The 25,473-nt window shown below is 43.3% G+C and overlaps 1 protein-coding gene across 3 annotated transcripts in view; it reads right to left on the minus strand.

The window, feature by feature from the left end:
* Positions 1-1,291: 1,291 nt before the first annotated feature.
* Positions 1,292-25,473, minus strand: part of brf1b (BRF1 RNA polymerase III transcription initiation factor subunit b) — a 132,646-nt gene continuing 108,464 nt past the window's right edge. For all 3 annotated transcript variants that reach the window (XM_029631575.2, XM_029631576.2, XM_065008828.1), the window contains 3 exons: positions 21,684-21,735; positions 4,179-4,374; positions 1,292-3,643 (listed from right to left, as the gene is read on the minus strand). In XM_029631575.2, the coding sequence (XP_029487435.1) occupies positions 3,606-3,643; positions 4,179-4,374; positions 21,684-21,735 (286 nt within the window). In that variant the 3' untranslated portion in view covers positions 1,292-3,605. The remainder of the gene's footprint in view (positions 3,644-4,178; positions 4,375-21,683; positions 21,736-25,473) is intronic.

Raw genomic sequence — 25,473 nt, forward strand, 5'->3', positions numbered from 1 at the left:
ATTGTGCAATTGGGGCGTGCTGTGACTCACCTGAATCAGTCTTGGAACCCCCAGGGTGTCTGTGCACATCTTTGGTCAAGCTCAGCACTAACACACCAGACACAAACACCCTGGGGGTTCCAAGACTGATTCATGAGTTTCAGCCTCTTTCTCCTCCACCTCTCTTAGGCTCTCCCTTCTTTTTCTCTCACCCCTCTTTCTTCCTGTGTCTACTGTACCATAGCTCCACCTTGCTCTCTCTCCCTTCTCTTTGAATCAGTGCTCTTATAAGCTGTGTTCCAGCACCTCCTGATTAACAAATTAAGCACTGGTGCATACCCTAGGGGTCCTCCAGTGATTGATTGGGAAATGTGTAATGTAGCATCCAGGTATAATGTGTTTGGATGCAGTGTATTGTAAGACTTGTTATGAGCATACATGGCATTGTTATAATGCCTTTATAGTCACCTCATAACGATCCGGGCTAAATAGCATCATTGTCGGATGAGACAGTTGAAAATGTTGTCCATAGAGAGACATAACATATTATAAGCCTAATAAGACATACAGTTAACACCAACATTAAAATCAAGAAAACACCAACATAAAGAGTCTTAACAAGACATTGAGCCACCACGAGCCAGAACAGCTTCAATGCACCTTGGTATTGATTCTACACGTGTCTGGAACTCTATTGGAGAGATGTGACACCATTCTTCCACGAGAAATTCCATCATTTTGTGTTTTGTTGATGGTGGTGGAAAACGCTGTCACAGGCGACGCTCCAGAATCTCCCATAAGTGTTCAATTGGGTTGAGATCTGGTGACTGGCACACACGCATGCACGCACGCAACACACACACACACCATTAAACCCCCTATGCTCCTTTGAGACCCCTCTGTCAAAGTCACTGAGATCTCTTCTTTTAGCCATGGTAGCCAAGATAATGTAATGTAACTCTGCCAGACAAATAAACATTTGGACACCTTGTAACGATTTTAGTTCTAATCCAAGTCAAGGTCATGCTTTTAAATATTCAGAGTATATGATACTGCTGCAAATTCACAAGAGTAAGAGTTTTAAGAAACACCACATTAAAATGTCAGTGTCAGTTCACTATTTCTTAACACCTACTCCTATCTTTCTCTATTTCACCCTTTCTTCCCACCAATTCCACTCTTTCTTTCCACCTGTCCTCGCTTTCTCTATTGATTCAAGCCTCCTTCCCACCCAGTGGAGTCGTCCCCCCCCGTCCCCCCAGTGAGATACATAGCTGATACGATCATATCATCCAATTAAAAAAATACACACTAACTGAAATGAGTTTATTGACTGATAAAAATTGAATGTGTGTGATTGTGTTGTTGTGAGGAACTACTGTTCCTTAACTAGGGCCGGGATTTAATGCAAGGCACGTTATTGTGTACCACAGTACCAGTACGACTTTAAACAGTAATTTACGATTGGGCTGCCATAAGCACTGTGAATGCTATCTCTGCGAACGTCAAGGAAAATGCCTTTAAAAGGCACATTGTTGGATGTATAGCGATGTGCGCTATAACACACCTTGGATTGAATCCAGGCCTAGATTAACTTGGAATGCTGTTAGGAAATGTTCTGTTCAAAAGCTGGTGGACTTGACGTGTAGAATATCAAAATACAGAACACCAAGATCTACCATCCTTTTCAGTTTACCAGTGAATTCATATAAAATCATAAAATGACAGAATTTTGTCATAAAACATACTGTAAGTAAATGTACAAAAACACAAAAGAAATGGCCATTTGGTGCGAAACAACATATATAAACATACAAACAGACTACCCAACAAGGATTGATATTTACATTCATACATAGTTGTAGTTCTTCATATTTGCTTTTGAAAAGTATGCACAAGATAAAATAGCTAAAATACAATGACATTTCTACAAACAAACTAAAGCATTTCAGTAAACTTTCTTTTCTTTTTTTCCTTCCTTTTTACAATGATATACAGAGCTCTACCAAGAGATAGCTGCCTTTGGAGTGCTTGTACTATTCTAGGTTTCATGGATACATCAGGCCTCACGTTGTCAAAGCATAAAAGTGCCGCTAGTGTGGAAAGTGACCGTATTACTCCTAATAATCGTAGCAGCATTTTATTTTTGAATCTTTCATTATCAAAACAACCTGGAAAAAAACTGGCAACGAGCAGCGCTTATACACGATGCACACAATTTATTTGAAGTGATACGGTTTGTTATGACAACAGCGGCACTTCTTTGCTTTTTCAAAATACCACCCACTGAGTTTTGCATTAGGTACATATTTTACAAAATGGATGCCAGTTAATTTCATTATTTAAAAAACTGCATTTGTGAATACCAGCATTTGATGACGATCATAAAGGGAGATTCTACAGAGATCAAAGGACGGGGGTAAACAAGGATGGACGTAAGCACAGTATCAATTCCCTTTCAACCACATGACAGTCGGTAATAAACAACAAGATAAATATGTCCAAATGTTAATTTCAATGACTGGAATTGAAAAGGGACTGACCAACTCGGGTGTTTATTGAGATAATGGTGAGGGGCATGTTGTGCCCATTGTGCTACTCAGTGCCCATAGATGCATTGAATAGCCCTGCCAGCTGAAGCCAACGTCCCGTTTTGACAATTATAGCACCGCTACGAAAGGCGAGCAAGGTTGAGTGGATACACTCCGGTATGCCCTTTCCCTGACCGTTTCCAAAATGGCATTCCCTATATAGTGCACTACTTTTGACCATAGTGCATTATGTAGGGAATAATAGGATGCCATTTGGGACGCAGGCCCTCTCTACAGAGCATAATGCAATGCGGCAATGACAAAAGGCCCATTGCAGTACCAGTGAACTGGCACGACCTAGCTGTTCTCGCCGACTGCTCATTGAGTGGACAGACGGGTCAGTGTGAACTCTGTAACAATAGAAAAGTAGGTGACCGAGGATTGTGGATATTTGTGAAAAATATTTTTCAAAAGGAAAGGAAAAAAAGCACAGGATCAGCGTCCCCCCCCCAAATTCTAACCTTCATTACTGGCAAAACTGATTCAAGATCAGCATCTAGAGGAAATTTCACCCTACACTTCAAGATGGCTAAAGAGGTATAGCCACATTGTAGCCATTGAAGATAAAGTGAAGCCATTCACTGAAGCCAGTCACTTGCAATCTGCATATACCCTGCACTGCTTTAACTTCACTGCTTCGCGTATATATGTATCATTTGCTAATGCACTCCAGAGTTCCCAACCCCAAAATGGTACCCCTGTCTTTCTAGAAGACAGGGGATGGCCAACCCTCCTCATAGAGAGCGACTGGTTGTGCAGGAACACACCTGATTCTACTAACCAACTCCTGATCATGACATTGATTGGCTGAATCAGGTGTGTTTGAGCAAGGCTGGAATAAAAGCTTGCATACCCCGTAGCTCTCCCCACACCCAGCCACACTCCATGTTCACCTTAGCAGTTTATCTGAACAGTGGATGTCCTTTTCCTCTCCTCCCTTCCTCTGGTGACTGTCCCCCGCTCAAAGAGGTCAATGGTGAGACAACTATTTTGGGGAATCCGCAGTATTTGATGAAAGAAGAGGAAAAATCGAGCCTAGAAAACCTCTTCCTCTTCAGCCTCACAGCCGTACTCTAAGAGAAAAAGAGAAAGGGAGTGAAATGCTAGTGTGCAGGTCCATTGGGTTAGCATTTCAATCAGCACCATCACAAGCTCACAGCGCTAGGATTATGTTGCCTGGGGTATGCAATTTATTTTACCTTTATTTAACCAGGCAAGTCAGTTAAGAACAAATTCTTATTTTCAATGACGGCCTAGGAACAGTGGGTTAACTTGCCTGTTCAGGGGCAGAACAATAGATTTGTACCGTGTCAGCTCGGGGGTTTGAACTTGCAACCTTCCGGTTACTAGTCCAACGCTCTAACCAGTAGGCTACCCTGCCGCCTGCAATTATTAACAACATTGATGAAAATAAGCCATAACACCTACGATTCACACGCGTTGAAAAGAGCTTGCAATGAATTGTTACTTACCTATTGTGCCATGGATACGTTCTATTGTCAAGTCTGTATTGACATGCTATGACGTGTGTGTGTGTGTGTGTGTTGGTGGTGTGTGGATGTTTTTGTACTGTAATGTGTGTGCGATCTGCATTGCATGTTCTCTCACCGTTTCCTCCCAGGAGCTGCAACGCACTGACACAGGGCTCCTCCACTTCTTCCTCCTCTTCATCCTCTGCCACTTCGTCATAGGCCACCGGGCCACTCTCCACCATAGTGGGTCCTGGAGGGGCCGGGTTGGGGGTAGGCGGGCTGGACAAGTTGGGCAGAACAGGGGTTGCAGCCGGGGTCAGGTTAGGGGTCACCTGGAAAAGGAACGTGTTTACGTTAAGCAATACTGTCATCTGCTATGGCCATTGGATACCACTTCTGCCACCGAAATGTCGCTAAATCATGTCTCTAGCAAAAATTGAAAATATTAATTAAATGAGGGAGTGAGTTAGAGAGAGCAAATGGAGACAAAGAGGGAAGAAAGGGAAAAAAAAGAGCAACAGAGAGTGAGGGATAAATCAGGGATCGCATATCCCAGCAGGCATTTTTGCAGGAGTGAAGGGAAGCAACGCCGGGAGGTGCGAGAGGCCTAATTAATCATCGTGTACTGGAAAAGAGGAGGCTATTTGAACTAATTATAGCATGGCCCTCTCTTATTTCTCTCGCTCTCTCTTTCAGTCGCTGCCTCTTTCCTTCTCTCTCATGCTAGGGCATAATGAGGACCATCTCCAGGCGGTGACAGTCAAGTCATGACCACCAGTAGGAGACCTGATGGCAGATGGTCAGGGAGAACAAGTTGACTAGCCTCAAGCGCCTACAAGGCTCTGACCAAGGGTCTTCAGCACTGTTCACAGGCAGGCTTGTTGAAGCCTGGGCCAGTGGGGCCTGGGCCAGTGGGAGGGATTGACAGAGAGTGGAGACTGGGATAGTGTGAAGCCATGTTGGCCTTAACTAGTGGGTTCACCAACAAGAGGAGAGACAGCACTATGGTTGGGCCAGGGCAGGGAGGATCCCGATTGAAACTGCAGCAGAGCCATGTATACTGAACAAAAATATACAGTTGAAGTTGGGAGTTTACATACACCTTAGCCAAATACATTAAAACTCAGTTTTTCACAATTCCTGACATTTAATCCTAGTAAAAATTCCCTGTTTTAGGTCAGTTAGGATCACCGCTTCATTTTAAGAATGTGAAATGTCAGAATAATAGGGTCAGAAGTTTACATACACTCAATTAGTATTTGGTAGCGTTGCCTTTAAATTGTTTAACTTGGGTCAAACGTTTTGGGTAGCCTTCCACAAGCTTCCCACAATAAGTTGGGTGAATTCTGGCCCATTCCTCCTGACAGAGCTGGTGTAACTGAGTCAGGTTTGTAGGCCTCCTTGCTCGCACACACTTTTTCAGTTCTGCCCACAATTTTTCTATAGGATTGAGGTCAGGATTTTGTGCTGGCCACTCCAATACCTTGACTTTGTTGTCCTTAAGCCATTTTGCCACAACTTTGGAAGTATGCTTGGGGTCATTGTCCATTTGGAAGACCCATTTGCGACCAAGCTTTAACTGACTGATGTCTTGAGATGTTGCTTCAATATATCCACATAATTTTCCTTCCTCATGATGCTATCTATTTTGTGAAGTGCACCAGTCCCTCCTGCAGCAAAGCACCCAGACAACATTATGCTGCCACCCCCGCGCCTCAGTTGGGATGGTGTTCTTCGGCTTGCAAGCCTCCCCATTTTTCCTTCAAACATAACGATGGTCATTATGACCAAACAGTTCTATTTTTGTTTCACCAGAACAGAGGACATTTCTCCAAAAAGTACAATCTTTGTCCCCATGTGCAGTTGCAAACCGTAGTCTGGCTTTTTTATGGTGGTTTTGGAGCAGTGGCTTCTTCCTTGATGAGCGGCCTTTCAGGTTATGTCGATATAGGACTCATTTACTGTGGATATAGATACTTTTGTACCGGTTTCCTCCAGCATCTTCACAAGGTCCTTTGCTGTTGTTCTGGGATTGATTTGCGCTTTTCGCACCAAAGTACGTTCATCTCTAGGAGACAGAACGTGTCTCCTTCCTGAGCGGTATGGCGGCTGTGTGGTCCCATGGTGTTTATACTTGCGTGTTATTGTTTGTACAGATGAACGTGGTACCTTCAGGCGTTTGGAAATATCTCCCAAGGATGAACCATACTTGCAGAGGTCTACACATTTTCTTTCTGAGGTCTTGGCTGATTTCTTTTGATTTTCCCAGCATGTCAAGCAAAGAGGCACTGAGTTTGAAGGTAGGCCTTGAAATAGATCCACAGGTACACCTCCAATTGACTCAAATTATGTCAATTAGCCTAACAGAAGTTTCTAACGCCATGACATCATTTCTGGAATTTTCCAAGCTGTTTAAAGGCACAGTCAACATAGTATATGTAAACTTCTGACCCACTGGAATTGTGATACAGTGAAATAATCTGTCTGTAAACAATTGTTGGAAAAACTACTTGGGTCATGCACAAAGTAGATGTCCTAACCGACTTGCCAAAACTATAGTTTGTTAACAAGGAATTTGTGGAGTGGTTGAAAAACTAGTTTTAATGACTCCAACCTAAGTGTATGTAAACATCCGACGTCACATGTTTCATACGCACAAAAAGGTTATTTCTCTCAAATGTTGTGCTCAAGTTTGTTTACATCCCCGTTAGTGAGCATTTCTCATTTGCCAAGATAATCCATCCACTTGACAGGTGTGGCATATCAAGAAGCTGATTAAACAGCATGATCATTACACAGGTGCACCTTGTACTAAGGACAGTTTTGTCACACAACACAATGCCACAGATGTCTCAAGTTTTGAGGGAGCGTGCAACTGGCATGCTGTCTGCAGGAATATCCACCAGAGCTGTTGCCAGAGAATTGAATGTTAATTTCTCTACTGTAAGACGTTTAAGAGAATTTGGCAGTAACTCCAACCGGCCTCATAACCGCAGACCATGTGTAACCACGACAGCCTAGGACTTCCACATCCGGCTTCTTCACCTGCAGGATCGTCTGAGACCAGCCTTCCCGGAGAGCTGAATAAACTGTGGGTTTGCACAACCAACAAATTTCTGCACAAACTGCCATAAACAGGGTCTTGACCCTGTGTGCTAGTCGTCCTCACCAGGGTCTTGACCCGACTGCAGTTCGGCATCATAACCAACTTCAGTGGGCAAATACTCACCTTCGCTGGCCACTGGCAAGCTGGAGAAATGTGCTCTTCAAAGATGAATTCTGGTTTCAACTGTATCAGAAAGATGGCAGACAGCATGTATGGCATCTTGTGGGCAAGCAGTTTGCTGATGTCAACGTTGTGAACAGTCCCATGGTGGCGGTGGGGTTATGGTATGGGCAGGCACAAGTTACAGACAACGAACACAATTGCATTTTATCGATGGCAATGCATGAGGCAAATGGTGGTCACACCAGATACTGATTGGTTTTCTGAACCATGCTCCTACCTTTTTTAAAAGGTATCTGTGACCAACAGATGCATATCTGTATTCCCAGTCATGTGAAATCCATAGATTAGGGCCTAATTGACTGATTTCCTTACATTAACTGTTACTTAGTGAAATTGCTGCATGTTGTGTTTGTATTTTTCTTCAGTGTAGAAGAGAGCTTCAGGACGCTCAAGTCATACACAATTGCAAACATAAGCACAGACATCAATCTTCACCCAGTGCCGGGGTTTGGTCTAGTTGTAGCGCTACCGCACCTGAAGCACGTGCCTCTGGAGGCAGATTAGTGCACCTGGACCACATGCCCCTGGAGGCAGGTTAGTGCACCTGGGCCACGTGTCCCTGGAGGCAGGTTAGTGCACCTGGACCACGTGCCCCTGGAGGCAGGTTAGTGCACCTGGACCACGTGCCCCTGGAGGCAGGTTAGTGCACCTGGACCACGTGCCCCTGGAGGCAGGTTAGTGCACCCGGACCACGTGCCCCTGGAGGCAGGTTAGTGCACCTGGACCACGTGCCCCTGGAGGCAGGTTAGTGCACCTGGACCACGTGCCCCTGGAGGCAGGTTAGTGCACCTGGACCACGTGCCCCTGGAAGCAGGTTCCACCACTCACTTTCTGTACTGTATCTCTCTCATATATCTCTCCATTTACATTTCTCTCACTGTCAATAAAACATGTACAAATTCCTAATAAATATATGTAAAAAAAAGAGAAAAGAAGACAACATAAAAGTGAACCTTACAAAGTGAACCTCTATGGTTACTCTTTCGAAAGATGCCCCTTTGACGTGTCTTGTAAACGTCTCACTCCTCTCTCTTTCTCCTTTCCTGAATGCAGGCTTTACTTCCATTCTGAACACTATGCTCCAGCCAATTAGTGGACTTTTTCATTGGTTCCCTGGAGGTAGCATTGGGTTGCCTGGCAACGGGCAGATGACCCCCACAAGGTTCTTGTGTGAGGTCCTTTCTACTGCTGATTGGTGAGCTGTGAAGTCTCATTCAGTTGTCAGAGCACTGAGGGAGCCCAGAGTAGACCACTAACATGCCAACTCCTGTGATAATCAACATTTAGCCCAATGCTAATACCTTATTAACCAAATGCTTACCGAACTTGAGTTACGTGCTAATACAATGTCGACTGCTGACCCTAAGTTGAACAAGAGCTAACCTAATGAGTCCAGTGGACTGTATCAAAACAAAACAATGGTAAGTAGTCACTTACAAAACAGGGTATGGAGCGATCTGAAGTGTAAGATTGAAGGTGCTATTTGGTTTAGGGGTCAAGGGAAATCAATGATGATCAAGGCCCTATTCAAATAAGTATTAAAAAATACAGACCTGCCAACTTCAGACATTTTTATGAGTACCTCCTCAGCACGGTGGCGGTACTCCCAGCCCCGGACCCCATGACGCGCACGTTTAGCTTAATAATGATGTTGGCAGAAAACTGCCTCAGTAGTGATGGGTTCTGACTTACATTCTGTCAGAACATGTTATTGTTAGACATCATGTATCTTATGGAAAGAAGAAGAGCCAGTCTGGTACAAGTCAACAGGACAGCCAACAGTGAGTTGGGGAGGAGTGAGGAATTTGGCCGAGGTCAGCTCAGATGAAGTGAGAAGGAATCACCAAAGTCCAGTCTAGCAACAGAGATCTATTGGCTGTCCAGATGTGTAAGGAGGAGACTCAGCATAGGAGGAAGGTTTAAATACCAGTGCTTGTGTAAATATGTCTTTTGCAGCTGTGTGACCCAGTGGGTGAATAAACTTGGTTTAAGCTTTACTAGACATCTGAGTTTTTACTCGGTTTATTTAGAACCTAACAGTTGGCACTGCGAGCAGGGTTCACCACGATTTACAGTTGAACTACAGAGTCAGAATCAGTGACAGTTCCTACATCTGTTACCACTCATTCTAACATCTTGGGGAGATGAGAATCGTAGGCTGAACAATTATAGGATATGGACCTAGAAAGCCTGAATTTATTCAGTAGGCCCATTGTGTAACGACTGGTCGTAAATATATGGTGTAGGGTAGGTGTTACATCTGCTCCTCCATGCCCTCTACTTCTCATCCTGTGTCTCCCTAACCTGCCGCCACTCCCCCAGTGCTGTCTGTCTGTCTATGGGTGTATGTGATTGTGTGAGTGGAGACAGGTGTGCTGGAGTCAGAGCGGATCCCCACCAGCTGCAACCTGTTCCATAATCAAGACCTCTACAAATATTTAGCCCTGCCACTTCCACGCTGCCAGATCGTAGCCTCTGCTCAGTCAGTCTGCGTTTCAAGCCATTTGTTCCTGCATAGATCTTATCCTGTTGTGCCTATTTTTCCCTGGCCTGACCCTGATTTTCTCTCCACTACTGTTTCTGCCCGCACTGACTCTGGTCCCTGTCTCCAGTCCCCTCGTCTAGTCAGTCCTGCTTGCCTGCCCTGCACCCACTCTGGACCTGCTTATCCTGCCCCTACTCCCCTTGCCCCAGCCTCAGTTCCTGGTTCCCTACGACCTGCCTGAGCTTTCCCTGGCCTGCACCCCCCCCCTGCTTTTCAATAAATACCTTAGTTACCTTATCCCTGTCTCCTCGTCTGAGTCTGCAATTGGGTTCACCTGCTCCGCCCCGCCTAACAGTTGGTTCCTTTAAAGATAGGTCACGAGTGGAGATTTTCCTCTGCGAGATCCATGTATATATATGGTGTAGGGTAGGTTCTATAAGGCTAGGTCCCGAGTGGATCTAGTTCTCTGCGAGATCCATGAGTGACACTACAGTGTAGGTTCCGTGTAGGAAAGGTCCCTAGAAGTATTCCCCTGCGAGATCGGTAAGAGGGAGGAAAGTCCCAGCTGCAGTGGCTGTGAGGCAGTAGAGTGTATGTGGATAGTGATAAAACGTTGCCTATCAGTTCTGGAGGAGAGCCTCATCCATGGTTAGAAGAGGAAAAAGATATTCAAACGTTGTTTGAACATGATTTGAGTCTATTAGCAGTACGGAGAGAGGTTGTTTTATGCCATATTGGGGTGGGGAACTGTGACAGATTATGTGGAAATAAGAAGACAACTGTGAATAATGTGTTACATGTGTTGTCATCAACAATGATATTTGAATAAGACATTAGGTCACCTGTATTCTCCAGTAGTAAAATGTCAGAAGCTTCACTATCAGGTCCAGTAACCAAATGATTAGATACAAATACCGTAACTACTCTCCGGGATTGTATGCAAGGTCCTTTCTGACCTTTTCCTGAATCCTGACGCTGGCCATAGAGGGTGCAAGAACCTGGAGGCTGTTGGACTTTACACCTCCAGCACATCACTGGACTTTTGTCTTGGATCTTGGGCACAAACAGCTGAGACTGGGTTTAACAGCTGAGGGGGTTTAATCTCGTGAGACATTTTATTTCCTCTTATTCTGAAATAAATGTATAGAATTGACGAAAGGGAGGAGGGGTCACGAGAAATTAGATTGGAGTTAATATTGTAAGTGTTAAGAGTTTTAAAGAATAAATTCTGTCAAGCGACAGCATTGGGGTTGTCAAACCTGAAAGGAATTTCTAAAATGTTTGTTCATGAACATGTAGGGCATTGTGGTGTGGTGGTTAAGGAAACTCATGGGGAAAAGAGAGACCAATCAATTGTTAAACTTGGTTGAGAGATAAATGTCACCGTGTCTAAGGGTAGTACATGCTAAATAAGAGTACATAAACGTTGGGGTGGATTAAAACAAACAATTGGAGGGAGGACAGTGGACTCATGTTTTGATTGTAATGAAAACTTTTAGGTTGCTGATTAAGATGTATACTTTCTCTTCCAGAAGAGGAGGGGCTGTCATCATATCTCCCTTTGGAATGTTTCCTGAGACTGTTGTCTTGGGAGAGCAGTTGTAATGAACACGAGGGGAGACAGAGCTTGTTTCAAGCGCAGGGAGCAGCAGGTGTTTATTGCAAAGGACCTTCGGAGGAGGCTGGGTCCTGGGGCAGGCAGAAGGTCATACACAGGGGGTCCAAAAGGGCAACAGTACAGACATGGAAAAGGCTAGTAATGTAGTCCGGGAGATCAGGCAATAGGTAGATAACAGGAAATTCGATAGACTAAAGTACAGGCAGGGCGTTAGTGAGGCAGGTAAAAAATATCATACACGGGAGGAGTAAATTACAGGAAAAACAGAGCTCAGAAAGACGTGTGTCACAAAACAAACAATACCTCACAGTGATGGGGTGCAAAGAACTGAACTAAATAGTGTGTGATAATAACATACAGGTGTGTGAACAGGTGATTAGAATTCAGGTGACTGGGATCTGGAGAGTGAGCTGCGTTCAGGGGATCTAGGTGTGAGGGTTTGAGTTGGAAGTAGCAGTTAGTGAAATTCTGCGGTTTTAATAAGTATAAAGGTATCCGGATTCAGCCATAAAGGGAGCTCCCAGATAAGTAAGACCTGGTCATGTGTTTGTTTTTTCCCTACAGTTTACCGCACGCACACACAACTCACGGGTTATGAATATTTGTTAGTGGTGTTAATACCGTGTTTGATTTATTGAGTGGGGGCTTTTTAATTTGGTTTTAAACTGGGTACGCAGAATGATGGAAATGTTTGACATGTTGTTAAGTGGTTCCTGAATTACAGGGAAAGAAAATAAAAATAAAATACTTAATGGTGTTAAATTACCTTTGTCCTGACTTTCTGGTGAGGCCTGATCAACCTCAATAGAAATTATCAAGACAATAGGTGAGATTTAAGCATAATATGAATGAGGGACACTTGTCTCTAGTCTATTTTACCATTACCTTATGGGATACAAACTCTTGATAAATTGACCAAGAACAGTGTGAACCAGGCCCGTGTGCTTGGGAAAATCTGATTAATTTCCCAGATATTGAAATCAGGACATTATCATGGGCCATCAACTGTGACAGGCATGAGTTACCTATGTGCTGTTGGGAACTGTAACGCTACCTGTAACGCTACCTGAAACGCTACATGTAACGCTACCTGAAACGCTACATGTAACGCTACCTGTAACGCTACCTGTAATGCTACCTGTAACGCTACCTGTAATGCTACATGTAACGCTACCTGTAACGCTACATGTAACGCTACCTGTAACGCTACCTGTAACGCTACCTGAAAAAGAACATGAAGACACGCTAAAAGGATGAGTCCAGGGAGAAACGGGGGGTGGTTAACCATGCCAATAATTGTTTATTTGGGGTATCAGGTTGATTATGGAGGCCTGCACAATGCAAAATGTATAGTAATTTAGACTAAGAGTGCATTGAGATACCGATCTGTCATTAACATGCCACTCGTGACAGTAAAACAGGGACAAACGGGGGCTGTAATGAGAAAAGTTAATATGGGTAAAATATGGTCCGGTTTGTAAATGTACATTCTAACCGTGACAATGTGTGCTAAGTTGAGGGGCTTGAATTCAAGTAATGGACTCAACATAGAGCACTAAGGACTGTAATTCTAAATTTGGGTTGGATAATTTATCAAATGTTTTAATTATGATTAGAAGATAAAGAGAGAGAGAGTGAGCACTGCCCCTCAGCTGTGAGGAGAGCACAAAGTGAGGGGAGGTTGCACTGCTTGAATTTATTGAGGGTTTTAATTACTTTAAACCTTATCTTTTAGTGTCCTCCGAAAGGGAGGTTATTAGAGAACCCACTAGATGATAGCTTGGGCCAACCATGAGGGGGTACTGGATAGTAGGGATTTCGTTTTACAATATCATCAGAATCATAATGTTAAAGCGCATCAATACATGTGGATTGCTGGATGATACCGTACAACTAATTACGTACAAGGCTCATAGTCTGTGTCTTGCTTTGTCATTGTTCCAGAAGAGGGATTGTTTGGAAATTGACTAATTGACTTGAGAATGTTTTAGTATGTTTATAACTATAGAAGTGGATTAGTAGTAGTGACTAATGTGTTATGGGTTAGATGAAATGATTTATGTGCAAATGTATTTGTAGCAGGAGGCAAGGTACGTACAAATCAAATCTTATTTGCCACATGTGCCGAATACAACAAGTGTAGACTTTACCGTGAAATGCTTACTTACAAACCCTTAACCAACAGTGCAGTTCAAGAAGAAAATATTTACCAAGTAAGCTAAAATAAAAAGTAATAATAAAAAGTAACACAATAAGAATAACGAGGCTATATACAGGGGGCACCGGTCCCGAGCCAGTGTGCAGGGGTACAGGCTAGCTGAGGTAATCTGTACATGTAGGTGGGGGCGAAGTGACTATGGATAGGTAACAAACAAACAGCGAGTAGCCGCAGTGTACAAGAGGGGGGGTCAATGTAAATTGTCCGGTGGTAGATTTTTAAAAATTGTTCAGCAGTCTAATGGCTTGGGGGTAGAAGCTGTTGAGGAGCCTTTTGGTCCTAGACTTGGCACTCCGGAACCGCTTGATGTGCGGTAGCAGAGAAAACAGTCTATAACAGTTTATGGGCTTTCCTCTGACACCGCCTATTCTATAGGTCCTGGATGGCAGGAAGCTTGGCCCCAGTGATGTATTGGGCAGTTTGCACTACCCTCTGTAGCGCCTTACGGTCAGATGGCGAGCAGTTGCGATACCAGGCCTGTGTTGGACCAAGCGTTTGCATAAGGGGTGTTAATTACAGTCTGGCAGGACCGACATCAGTGTATTCTGTGGAGTCCCAACAATCAAGGCATTAATGTTACAGGGAATTGGGAGAGCGGGATGGAACGTGACTGGAGCGGGATGGAATGCGTCTGGGGTGGAGATCTGTGTGGCTCATAAATTAAGGAAGGGGTTAGTAGAGTCTGGGGAACAATACCACTCCGCTGTGCAGAGTGATACCATGGAATAGCTCGTAGAACAGGAAGGACAGCTAACTGTGCACAATATAGAGACAACTATGAAGTTAAATCGTTACGTCACACATACCCATATTATTGTGGCAGAGATACTGTTGTCATTTCAGACACTATTGTTAACTTTCAATGATGAGTTTGTCAAAGAAGGTATCGACCGTAGCAGAACACAGGTCATTGAAAATGTTGGGTGCTAGGGAACCGGGTATGAGTTGGGAGACAGGTAGGGAGTATCTGAAAGGGTTAGTCCTAGATCTATCAGTGAACCACAGAGACAATAGGAGAGCAGGAGAGAGATTCCATGCAATAGCTATTCTCACGGCAGTCGCTGTACATACAGTAACTGAAGGAGCGGCAGTATGGCGAAGGATGTTATAGTAACAGCATGGAATTGGACTACGGCTCAAATGAGGGATTTTGAAGTATGCGTCATGGGCAGTGTTAGTAGTAGCAGGGGTTACCTTAGTAGCATTGTTGGGATATCATCTTCTGAGGGAATTGATGTGAAACGTATATACAGTGCTGAGTTACCTCAAGATGAGGTAAAGTTGATTAAGGCCACCACACGTGTATATCGGGTGGCCATTCAGGAGGAAGGAGATGGGAGAGAAGTGAAATTGACATGGCTTGGGAACACCTTTTTGAAACCTGTGGCCGGACAGGGGAAGACTGGGTGAAAGCATGAGGAGGTTTTTTTAGAACCTTCATTTTTGTGGAACCCAGCAGAAAAAGTATCCCGAAGGCATAGAGTCAGGTGAAAAGAGAATGGGAATCGTTATGTTATCAAACTGTTTTTTCTTTGTATTTACAGTTGAAGTCGGAAGTTTACATACACCTTAGCCAAATACATTAAAACTCAGTTTTTCACAATTCCTGACATTTAATCCTAGTAAAAATTCCCTTTCTTAGGTCAGTTAGGATCACCGCTTCATTTTAAGAATGTGAAATGTCAGAATAATAGTAGAGAATAATTTATTTAAGCTTTAATTTCTTTCATCACATTCCCAGTGGGTCAGAAGTTTACATACACTCAATTAGTACTTGGTAGCATTGCCTTTAAATGGTTTAACTTGGGTCAAACGTTTCAGGTAGCCTTCCACAAGCTTCCCACAATAAGTTGGGTGAATATTGGCCCATTCCTCCTGACAGAGCTGGTGTAACTGAGTCAGGTTTGTAGGCCTCCTTGCTCGCACACACTTTTCCAGTTCTGACCACAAATTTTCTATAGGATTGAGGTCAGGACTTTGTGCTGGCCACTCCAATACCTTGACTTTGTTGTCCTTAAGCCATTCTGACACAACTTTGGTATGCTTGGGGTCATTGTCCATTTGGAAGACCCATTTGCGACCAAGCTTTAACTTCCTGACTGATGTCTTGAGATGTTGCTTCAATATATCCACATAAATTTCCTACCTCATGACGCCATCTATTTTGTGAAGTGCACCAGTCCCTCCTGCAGCAAAGCACCCCAACAACACGATGCTGCCACCCCTGTGCCTCATCGTTGGGATGGTGTTCTTCGGCTTGCAAGCCTCCCCCTTTTTCCTCCAAACATAACGATGGTCATTATGGCCAAATAGTTATATTTTTGTTTCATCAGACCAGAGAACATTTCTCCAAAAAGTACGATCTTTGTCCCCATGTGCAGTTGCAAACCGTAGTCTGGCTTTTTTATGGCGGTTTTGGAGCAGTGGCTTCTTCCTTGCTGAGCGGCCTTTCAGATTATTTCGATATAGGACTCATATTACTGTGGATATTGATACTTTTGTATCTGCATCCTCCAGCATCTTCACAAGGTCCTTTGCTGTTGTTCTGTGATTGATTTGCACTTTTCACACCAAGGTATGTTCAGAACGCGTCTCCTTCCTGAGCGGTATGACGGCTGCATGGTCCCATGGTGTTTATAGTTGCGTACTATTGTTTTTACAGTTGAACATGGTACCTTCATGTCACGAACCTCGCCGAAGATGGTGCCTCTTCCTGTTCGGGCGGTGCTCGGCGGTCGTCGTCGCCGGCCTATTAGCTGCCATCGATTCCCTTTCCGTTTGTTTTTGGTTATTGGGTAATTGGGTACACCTGTTTTGTGTTAGGGTTTGTTTGTAGGCTATTTAAGGGCACTAGGCCCGCTGGGTATTTGTGCGGGCTTGTTTCTTGTTACTCTGTTGGATGGTGTTATTTGTTCGTGTCTTTATTCTCCGGACTATTTTTGTCCTGTTGTTTGGACTGGTAACTTGTATACGCCCTGTGTGTTGGCGTGACCATTTTTGTTGCGCCGGTGAATAAATTTGACAAACGACTGAACCCTGCTCTCTGCGCCTGATTCCACCCACCACTCCTAGTTTATCGTAACACTTCAGGCATTTTGAAATTGCTCCCAAGGATGAACCAGACTTGTTGAGGTCTACAATTTTTTTTCTGAGGTCTTGGCTGATTTCTTTGGATTTTCCCATGATGTCAAGCAAATAGGCACTGAGTTTGAAGGTAGGCCTCCAATTGACTCAAATTATGTCAATTAGCCAATCAGAAGCTTCTAAAGCCATGACATAATTTTCAAAGCTGTTTAAAGGCACAGTCAACTTAGTGTTTGTAAACTTCTGACCCACTGGAATTGTGATACAGTAAATTATAAGTAAAATAACCTGTTTTATAAATAAAATAGTCTGTAAACAATTGTTGGAAAAATGACTTGTGTCATGCACAAAGTAGACTTCCTAACCGACTTGCCAAAACTATAGTTTGTTAACAAGGAATTTGTGGAGTGGTTAAAAAACTAGTTCTAATGACTCCAACCTAAGTGTATTTAAACTTCCGACTTCAACTGTATAATTATGCATAGCTTGACACATTATTAGTCTTGTGCTATCACTCTCTTAGGAACCAGTAGGAGGAAATAGAGACAGTCAAAAGCTCCAGCTGAAATGCCATTATCAGTTGTCCGACGAGAAAGGGAAATAAGAGTGTGCATAGTGTGATTACAGATCAGAGGCCATATGTCTCGGAGATGATAATCATGTTTTGTTTCTTTCTGTTTTCTTCTTTTTCGTGTGAATTTTTACCCCCTTTTTCTCCCCAATTTCGTGGTATCCAATTGTTTTAGTAGCTACTATCTTGTCTCATCGCTACAACTCCCGTACGGGCTCGGGAGAGACGAAGGTTGAAAGTCATGCGTCCACAACCCAACAAAGCCGCACTGCTTCTTAACACAGCGCGCATCCAACCCGGAAGCCAGTCGCACCAATGTGTCGGAGGAAACACCATGCACCTGGCAACCTTGGTTAGCGCGTACTGCGCCCGGCCCGCCACAGGAGTCGCTGGTGCGCGATGAGAAAAGTATATCCCTACCGGCAAAACCCTCCCTAACCCGGACGACGCTAGGCCAATTTTGCGTCGCCCCACGGACCTCCCGGTCGCAGCCAGTTACGACAGAGCCTGGGTGCGAACCCAGATTCTCTGGTGGCACAGCTGGGTCTGCAGTACAGCGCCCTTAACCACTGCCCCACCCAGGAGGCCCATGTTTTGTTTCTTGTACATGTTTTATTTTTTTGGTAAACAGTATGGAATTATTGTTCAAAAGGGGGGACTGATGGGTTCTGACTTCTAAACTTGAAAATATGAAATATCCTTATGAAATATCCTTATTCATGTCACTGAGGAAGAGAGGGGTATGCAGAAAGTTTACATTCTGTCAGAACATGTTATTGTTAGACATCAGGTATCCTATGGAAAGGAGAAAAGCCACAGTCTGGTACAAGACAACAGGACAACCGTGAGTTGGGGAGGAGTGAGGAATTTGGTTGAGGTCAGCTCAAATGAAGTGAGAAAGAACAGGAATCACTAAAGTCCTGTCTAGCAACAGAGATCTATCTATTGGCTGTCCAGATGTGTAAGGAGACTCAGCATAGGAGGAAGGTTTAAATACCAGTGCTTGTGTAAATATGTCTTTGTCTTATGCAGCTGTGTGACCCAGTTGTGGTTTGAGATTTACTAGTCGTTCGTGGGTTTTTTCTGTTTATTTAGAACCTAAGAGTAGGAATGGTAGGATATAGACTGCTATGGGTACTTGGTAATTGGCTGGTCTTTAGAAACTACCTAAAAGTATATTTTCAATCAGGGCTCTCCCTAGCATTTTCTGACGTGGTGCTGATGTGGTGCTGATGAAGGTCAAAGGTCGTGACCCCCTCAGGAAGTTGGAGCATTTAGCATTTTTAAAAACCTCTAACTGCCATTTCCTGAAACCTAGTGTCTTAAATTAAATCAAACAATATAGCCATAACAGTAGTCTAGTGTTTGATCCAGAATTAAATTGAGGTGGTCTCAATGACACCTTTACATGATTTTAGGTCAAATGTAGGGGTAATTATTATTCCAATGCAGGGGTATCAAACTAATTTTGCCTTGGGGGCCACATTCGTTCATCAACGAGGTCCGGAGGGCCGCACTGAATTTAAAAAAAATATTTCCTAGCTGTCAATTTTTTTTATTATTCCCCTGACTGTCTAGCTTTCATTCAGGTGATTATGAGCGAGCTGGACACAGTCAACAAACTGTTAGAATGTAGGTCCATTATAATTTCTACACAGTTTCGATTTGGTTTTAGTTATTTTGAAGTACAGTGTATATATACAGTACCAGTCAAAAGTTGGGGCACACCTACTCATTCAAGGGTTTTTCTTTATTTGTACTATTTTCTACATTTTAGATTCTTCAAAGAAGCCACCCTTTGCCTTGATGACAGCTTTGCACACTCTTGGCATTCTACCAGCTTCACCTGGAATGCTTTCCCAACAGTTTTGAAGGAGTTCCCACAAACGCTGAGCACTTGTTGGCTGCTTTTCCTTCACTCTGTGGTCAAGCTCATCCCAAACTATCTCAATTGGGTTGAGGTCAGGTGATTTTGGAGACCAGGTCATCTGATGCAGCACTCCATCACTCTCCTTCTTGGTCAAATAGCCCTTACACATCCTGGAGGTGTGTTGGGTCATTGTCCTGATGAAAAAAAATTATAGTCCGACTAAGCGCAAACCAGATGGGATGGCGTATCGCTGCAGAATGCTGATTAAGTGTGTCTTCAATTCTAAATCAGACAGTGTCGCCAGCAAAGCACCCCCACAGCATCGCACCTCCTCCTCCATGCTTAATCTACTCTCCGTCTCACAATGACAAAGCAGTTGGAACCAAAAATCTCAAGTTTTGACTCATCAGACCAAAGGACAGATTTCCACCGGTCTAATGTCCATTGCTTGTGTTCCTTGGCCCAAGCAAGTCTCCTTCTTATTGGTGTCCTTTAGTAGTTGTTTCCTTGAATACATTTGGCAATGAAGGCCTGATTCACACAGTCTCCTCTGAATAGTTGATGTTGATGTGTCTGTTACTTGAACTATGTGAAGCATTTATTTGGGCTGCAATTTCTGGGGCTGGTAACTCTAATGAACTTATCCTCTGCAGCAGAGGTAATTCTGGGTCTTTCTTTCCTGTGTCAGTCCTCATCAGAGCCAGTTTCATCATAGCGCTTGATGGTTTTTGAGACTGCACTTGAAGAAACTTTCAAAGTTCTTGATGTTCCGGATTGACTGACCTTCATGTCTTAAAGTAACGGACTGTCGTTTCTCTTTGCTTATTTGAGCTGTTCTTGCCATAATATGGACTTGGTCTTTCACCAAATAGGGCTATCTTCTGTATACCACACCTACCTTGTCACAACACAACTGATTGGCTTAAACGCATTGAGTAAAGAAATTCCAGAAATGACTTTTTACAAAAAACACATGTTCATTTAAATGCATTCAATTCAAATCAAATCAAATGTTATTGGTCACATATACATGGTTAGCAGATGTTATTGCGAGTGGAGCAAAATGCTTACGCTTCTAGATCCAACAGTGCAGCAGTATCTAACAGGTAATATCTAACAATTCCACAACAAAAACTAATATCTAACAAATTTCAAAACAAAACCTAATACACACAATCTAGTAAATGTAACCTTTATTTAACTAGGCAAGTCAGTTAAGAACAAATTCTTATTGACATTGACAGCCTACGTAAAGGAATGGGATAAGAATATATCAAATATATGGATGAGCAGTGACAGAGAGGCTAAGATGCAATAGATAGTAAAGAATAGATAGTGAAGGATACAGTATGCAGTATATACATATGAGATGAGTAATGTGAGATATGTAAACATTCTTGAAGTGGCATTATTAAAGTGACTAGTGTTCCATTTATTAAAGTGGCCAATGATATCAAGTCTGTAGGTAGGCAGCCGCCTCTCTTTGCTAGCGGTGGCTGTTTAACAATCTGATGGCCTCGAGAGATAAGCTGTTTTTCAATCTCTCCAGCTTTGATGCACCTGTATTGGCCTCGGCTTCTGGATGGTAGCGGGGTGAACAGGCAGTGACTCGGGTGGTTAATGTCCTTGATACTCTTCTTTGCCTTCCTGTGACATCGGGTGTTGTAGGTGTCCTGGAGCGTAGGTAGGTTGCCCCCAGTGATGCGTTGTGCAGACCTCACAACCCTCTTGAGAACCCTGCGGTTATGGCCGGTGCAGTAGCAGTACCAGGGAGTGATACAGCCTGACAGGATGCTCTCAATTGTGCAACTGTAAAAGTTACTGAGGGTTTTCGGTGACAAGACACATTTTTTCAGCCTCCTGAAGTTGAAGAGGCGCTGTTGTGCCTTCTTCATCACACTCTGTGTATGTGGACCATTTCAGTTTGTTGGTGATATTTACACCAAGGAACTTAACACTTTCCACCTTCTCCACTGCTGTCCCATCGAGGTGAATAGGGGGGTGCTCCCTTTGCTGTTTCCACGATTATCTCTTTAGTTTTGAAAATGTATGATTGGCTCAGCTCCAACTTCAAACGGTTGAGTCTAAAACCACAATGTGCCAGCTAGAAGCCTCTTTTTTAATATTTTAGAGTAGTTTTTTTTAACCAGAGTACTTTGACCTTAAATTGCGGGCATGGTATGCAAAATGTTTGCAGGTTGGCAGGTCTGAAAATGGTCATCCTAATTTTTCCAAGTCGCATTAAATACAGTTTATTTTACAGCTCAGTTTAAGGTGGTATTTACGTTGTATTTACTAGGATACTATGTGGTAACAATGGATACTTTCTGGTACTTACCTCACATAATTTATAACTACCTGGTACCAAATGGTACAAACTATGCTTATGTAAATTAATCTCAAAGAAACTAAATTGTAATTTGTATGCAATTATTATATAACTGTAATTTCACTGTAAAATAAAGGGTTACCGAATTTAGATTTTATTGTGTGTGGTGGGGCTCACCTGTGAAGCGGCTCTCTTCTTCTTGGTTGCAGAGGATATAAGTGGACGGAGTCTGAAAGAGAGAAGAACGTCTAAACCATCAGAATTGAAAAAGAGAGCACAAGCATGAGTAACCTTAGCTAACACTCGATGAAAAAACAGAATGCTACACAAGAATTTACCAAACTAGCACACCTCCTACATTCTAGGACTCCTGAGTGGCGCAGAGGTCTAAGGCACTGCATCTCAGTGTAAGAGGCGGTCACTACAGTCCCTGGTTCGATTCCTTCCCATAGGGTGGCGCACAATTGGCCCAGCGTCGTCCGGGTTTGGCCGGGGTAGGCCGTCATTGTAAATAAGAATTTGTTCTTAACTGACTTGCCTAGTTATATAAAGATACAAAAATTATAATCATTTTCTACATTATAATTGAACGCAAAAGACTCACCAACCTCTCCTCCAAAAAAAAAAACGAGTTTTCTGGAAATAAACTATTTATTACAGCAAATTAACAACCCCGCCCACCCTTCAACCTACTTGCCGTTTTGACTTTCAAACCTGTGCATTTGAAACATTTCAGTCCAAGACCTTCCCCGCTGGGGTTCAAGAAACCCTCTGGCATTGATGAAACGCTGGGGCTAAATTGGCTAGAAATCAGCTTTTAACATCAAACGCTACTATTTAAAGCTAATGCTATTTAAGGCTTATATCAAAAAGCGCTCTCTTACAAAGTTAATTAGTCTTAAGGGGGAAGTGGGGGAAATGAGGGATTCTGGAAGGTTGGATAGAAAGTGACCTTGAGGTGTTTCGGTGTGGAGAAGGAGAATGCGGTGGTACTGTATTTCTCTAAGGTAGGCTACGTCTGTAAGGCTGTTTTATGGCACCTGTTAGTTGGGGAGTTTCCTCTAACTCAGGCAGCCGGCCACATTGGGACGCATGAACATGGATGAAATCATACATGCATTCATCAATTGTCTGCTTTTGTCCGTCAAATGACAGCTCAAGTCAACTATTTTCAAGTTGCATAAATAAAAGACGGACCAATTTGTGCATTTTCTATCTGACAATCATCTCTGTTGTCCATCATATATCAACAGATGACTCCGGTTGAAAAAGGAATAGCTCAATATGGAATGTTCAGACACAAAATGTAAATGTGGCCACAGTCTAAATAAGACACCACTGACTACTATCCATCAGTGTCATTGTAATATTGCCTTTATAGAAGGCTGGTGTAGCATGTTAAAAAGGAAAAGCAGCTAGAAATATTTTAACAAAACACACAAGTGCCCTAGCCACACCAAACCCTGACATATACACAACTAAGTCGCTCAAACATAACTCATATACCCTGACAAATTAATTCATTAAATATAGTTTAAAAACAAACAAATACAAACAAACTCCCTTTCTACCCCCCTCCCTCCAGCGTGACACACATACACAACACTCCCTCCCTCCCTGCATGGAAGAGAGAATTTGCCCCATCTCCTCTTCCACCCCCCTTGTAGAGAAATAGGGGGTCTCCCTGAGGACTCAGTGGGAGTGCTTTCCTCTTCGATAAGGGAAAGTGCCACTAATTAATCTGATTAGGGAAAGGGAGGAGGCAAAAAAAGGGGTGTGGGAGGGATAGCGTTTCTCGTTTGCCAAGCAGGGCTCTCTCTCCCTTTGTCGAGCCTCAGGCTGTAAGCATTAGCCATCTGCGTAGTTTGACGGCACATGCTTCTAGAAATACAGTGGGTTGAACCTCCGTCTTCCATTGAAAGCAGTGGCTAGCGGTGCGCTAGTAGTTTGATTCTAGGCTAGCAGACGTTGAATCAAACTGCTGCTTTAGCCACAACAGTTTTCAGTATTCAGTATGTTTGTTAGTGTTTTTATAACTCAAATGTTCCAAATTCAATCTCACTGCCACATAGAAAGACCTATTAAAAATGGGTGGAATATAAAGAAGAAGCATGTCATTTTCAGCCATCCCATGTCTACGTCCTCCCCACAACGACCACAATAACCTTCCTCGGCGTGCCAGCGAGTTCACCAGTGCCACACTATCATTAGGACTGCTGTGCGCCCTTACTGGAGAAACACAACCATCCCTGGGGTGGGTATGGCAAGCGCAGCAAACCGTAACACAACCGAGTAGAGTGAGTCAATAGCCTTGGACAGAGAGCTCTCTTTCGCCCAGCTGTGACTAATACACTTACAGCATGGGCCAGATAATAGCCATGTAGCCCGCGGGTCCTGAGTTTCGCGCTTGCACGCTTCCTAAAGTTAAATACAGTCGATGCATATATAGCTATATAATCCTGTCATAGGCGGATCATGGTGTGCTGTGCAGCCAGCTAACCAGCAGACATACAGAAATATTCTGGATGCAAGCATGAAACGGAATTGAGGTGTGAGGAATCTCATATTTATTTAATTTTTTTATTTTACCTTTATTTAACCAGGCAAGTCAGTTAAGAACAAATTCTTATTTTCAATGACGGCCTAGGAACAGTGGGTTAACTGCATGTTCAGGGGCAGAACGACAGATTTGTACCTTGTCAGCTCGGGGGTTTGAACTTGCAACCTTCCGGTTACAAGTCCAATGCTCTAACCACTAGGCTACCCTGCCGCCCCATATATGCACACAGTGTGAATACAGTCACACAGCTGATAGGCGGATCAAAGAGCGTAAGGTTGATTGAACTCAAGGTCGAAAGGTCAGGTTTGTTTTTTGTTATCGTATACCACAGCATTGTTGAATACTTTATTCTGATGTGCTTGTAAGGCATTCTAGAGTGTGCATTATTTTCAGATAAATGGACAGTTGGAAAAGTTATTGTATACCAATTGTTTTTGTTCCAGCAATAGGTGCCTTATTAACGTTTTAAATCAATGCACCAAGCGGACCTTACTTGTTACAAAGTGACAAAAAACGAAATCAACAACCACACATACAGAAATGTCTGGATGCGAAGGTGAAATTGAATTGAGGTGTGAGGAATCTTAGTCACACGCAGTGCATATACAATAAAACAGCTACTCGGTTGGGTTGATTGAACACAAAGGTCAAAAGGTCAGCTTGTTGTGTGTAGAAGCGCTTTTGATTTGTGTTATCATGCCAGTTAGTATTCTGACCTTCCATTTTGGTCCAAAAGTAATGGAAGGGAATCAATAGCAATTCTACAGAGCACACTGCACACTGGGCCTTAATGCTGTCTGTGAGGGCAACTATGCAACCGCAGACAGACCCGAGCAAAAGCATCTGCCAATTCAATCAGGTATTATATGGTTTTCAAATTCAATTCTCAAAATGCATCAGGGTATTTTCCTAGAACGAGTTGCCACTTGCCGATGCAATAACGAGCATCCATTTGAAGGAAACACATGTGCGTATTACACACACACACACTAGCACGCGACACAAAGTGGTAGGTAGCCTAGTTAGGGTGGCAGGTAGCCTAGCGGTTAGAGCGTTGGGCCATTAACCGGAAGATGGCTAGAATCCCCAAGCTGATGTGTCCCTGAGCAAGACACTTAACCCTAATTGCTCCAGGGTCACTGTTGATAATAGCAGACCCTGGCTGTGACCCCACTCTCTGAGGGTGTTCCAGGGGGAGTTGGGATATGCAAAAAACAAATTTCCAATTCAAACATGCGTATTAATACACACTTGTACATGAGTTAAATGTGTTTCCATCGCAAAAAAACGGTTGCGATAAACAGCAAACTTGCCCAATCTGTTTTTGGTGCTTGCTTTCTAGGCAACAGTGGACAGGGTAGGTCATATGATGAGATATGGATAAGGTCAATATCATTTCTATTTGAT

Source organism: Oncorhynchus nerka, linkage group LG24 (genome assembly GCF_034236695.1).
Source record: "Oncorhynchus nerka isolate Pitt River linkage group LG24, Oner_Uvic_2.0, whole genome shotgun sequence".
NCBI lineage: Eukaryota > Metazoa > Chordata > Actinopteri > Salmoniformes > Salmonidae > Oncorhynchus > Oncorhynchus nerka.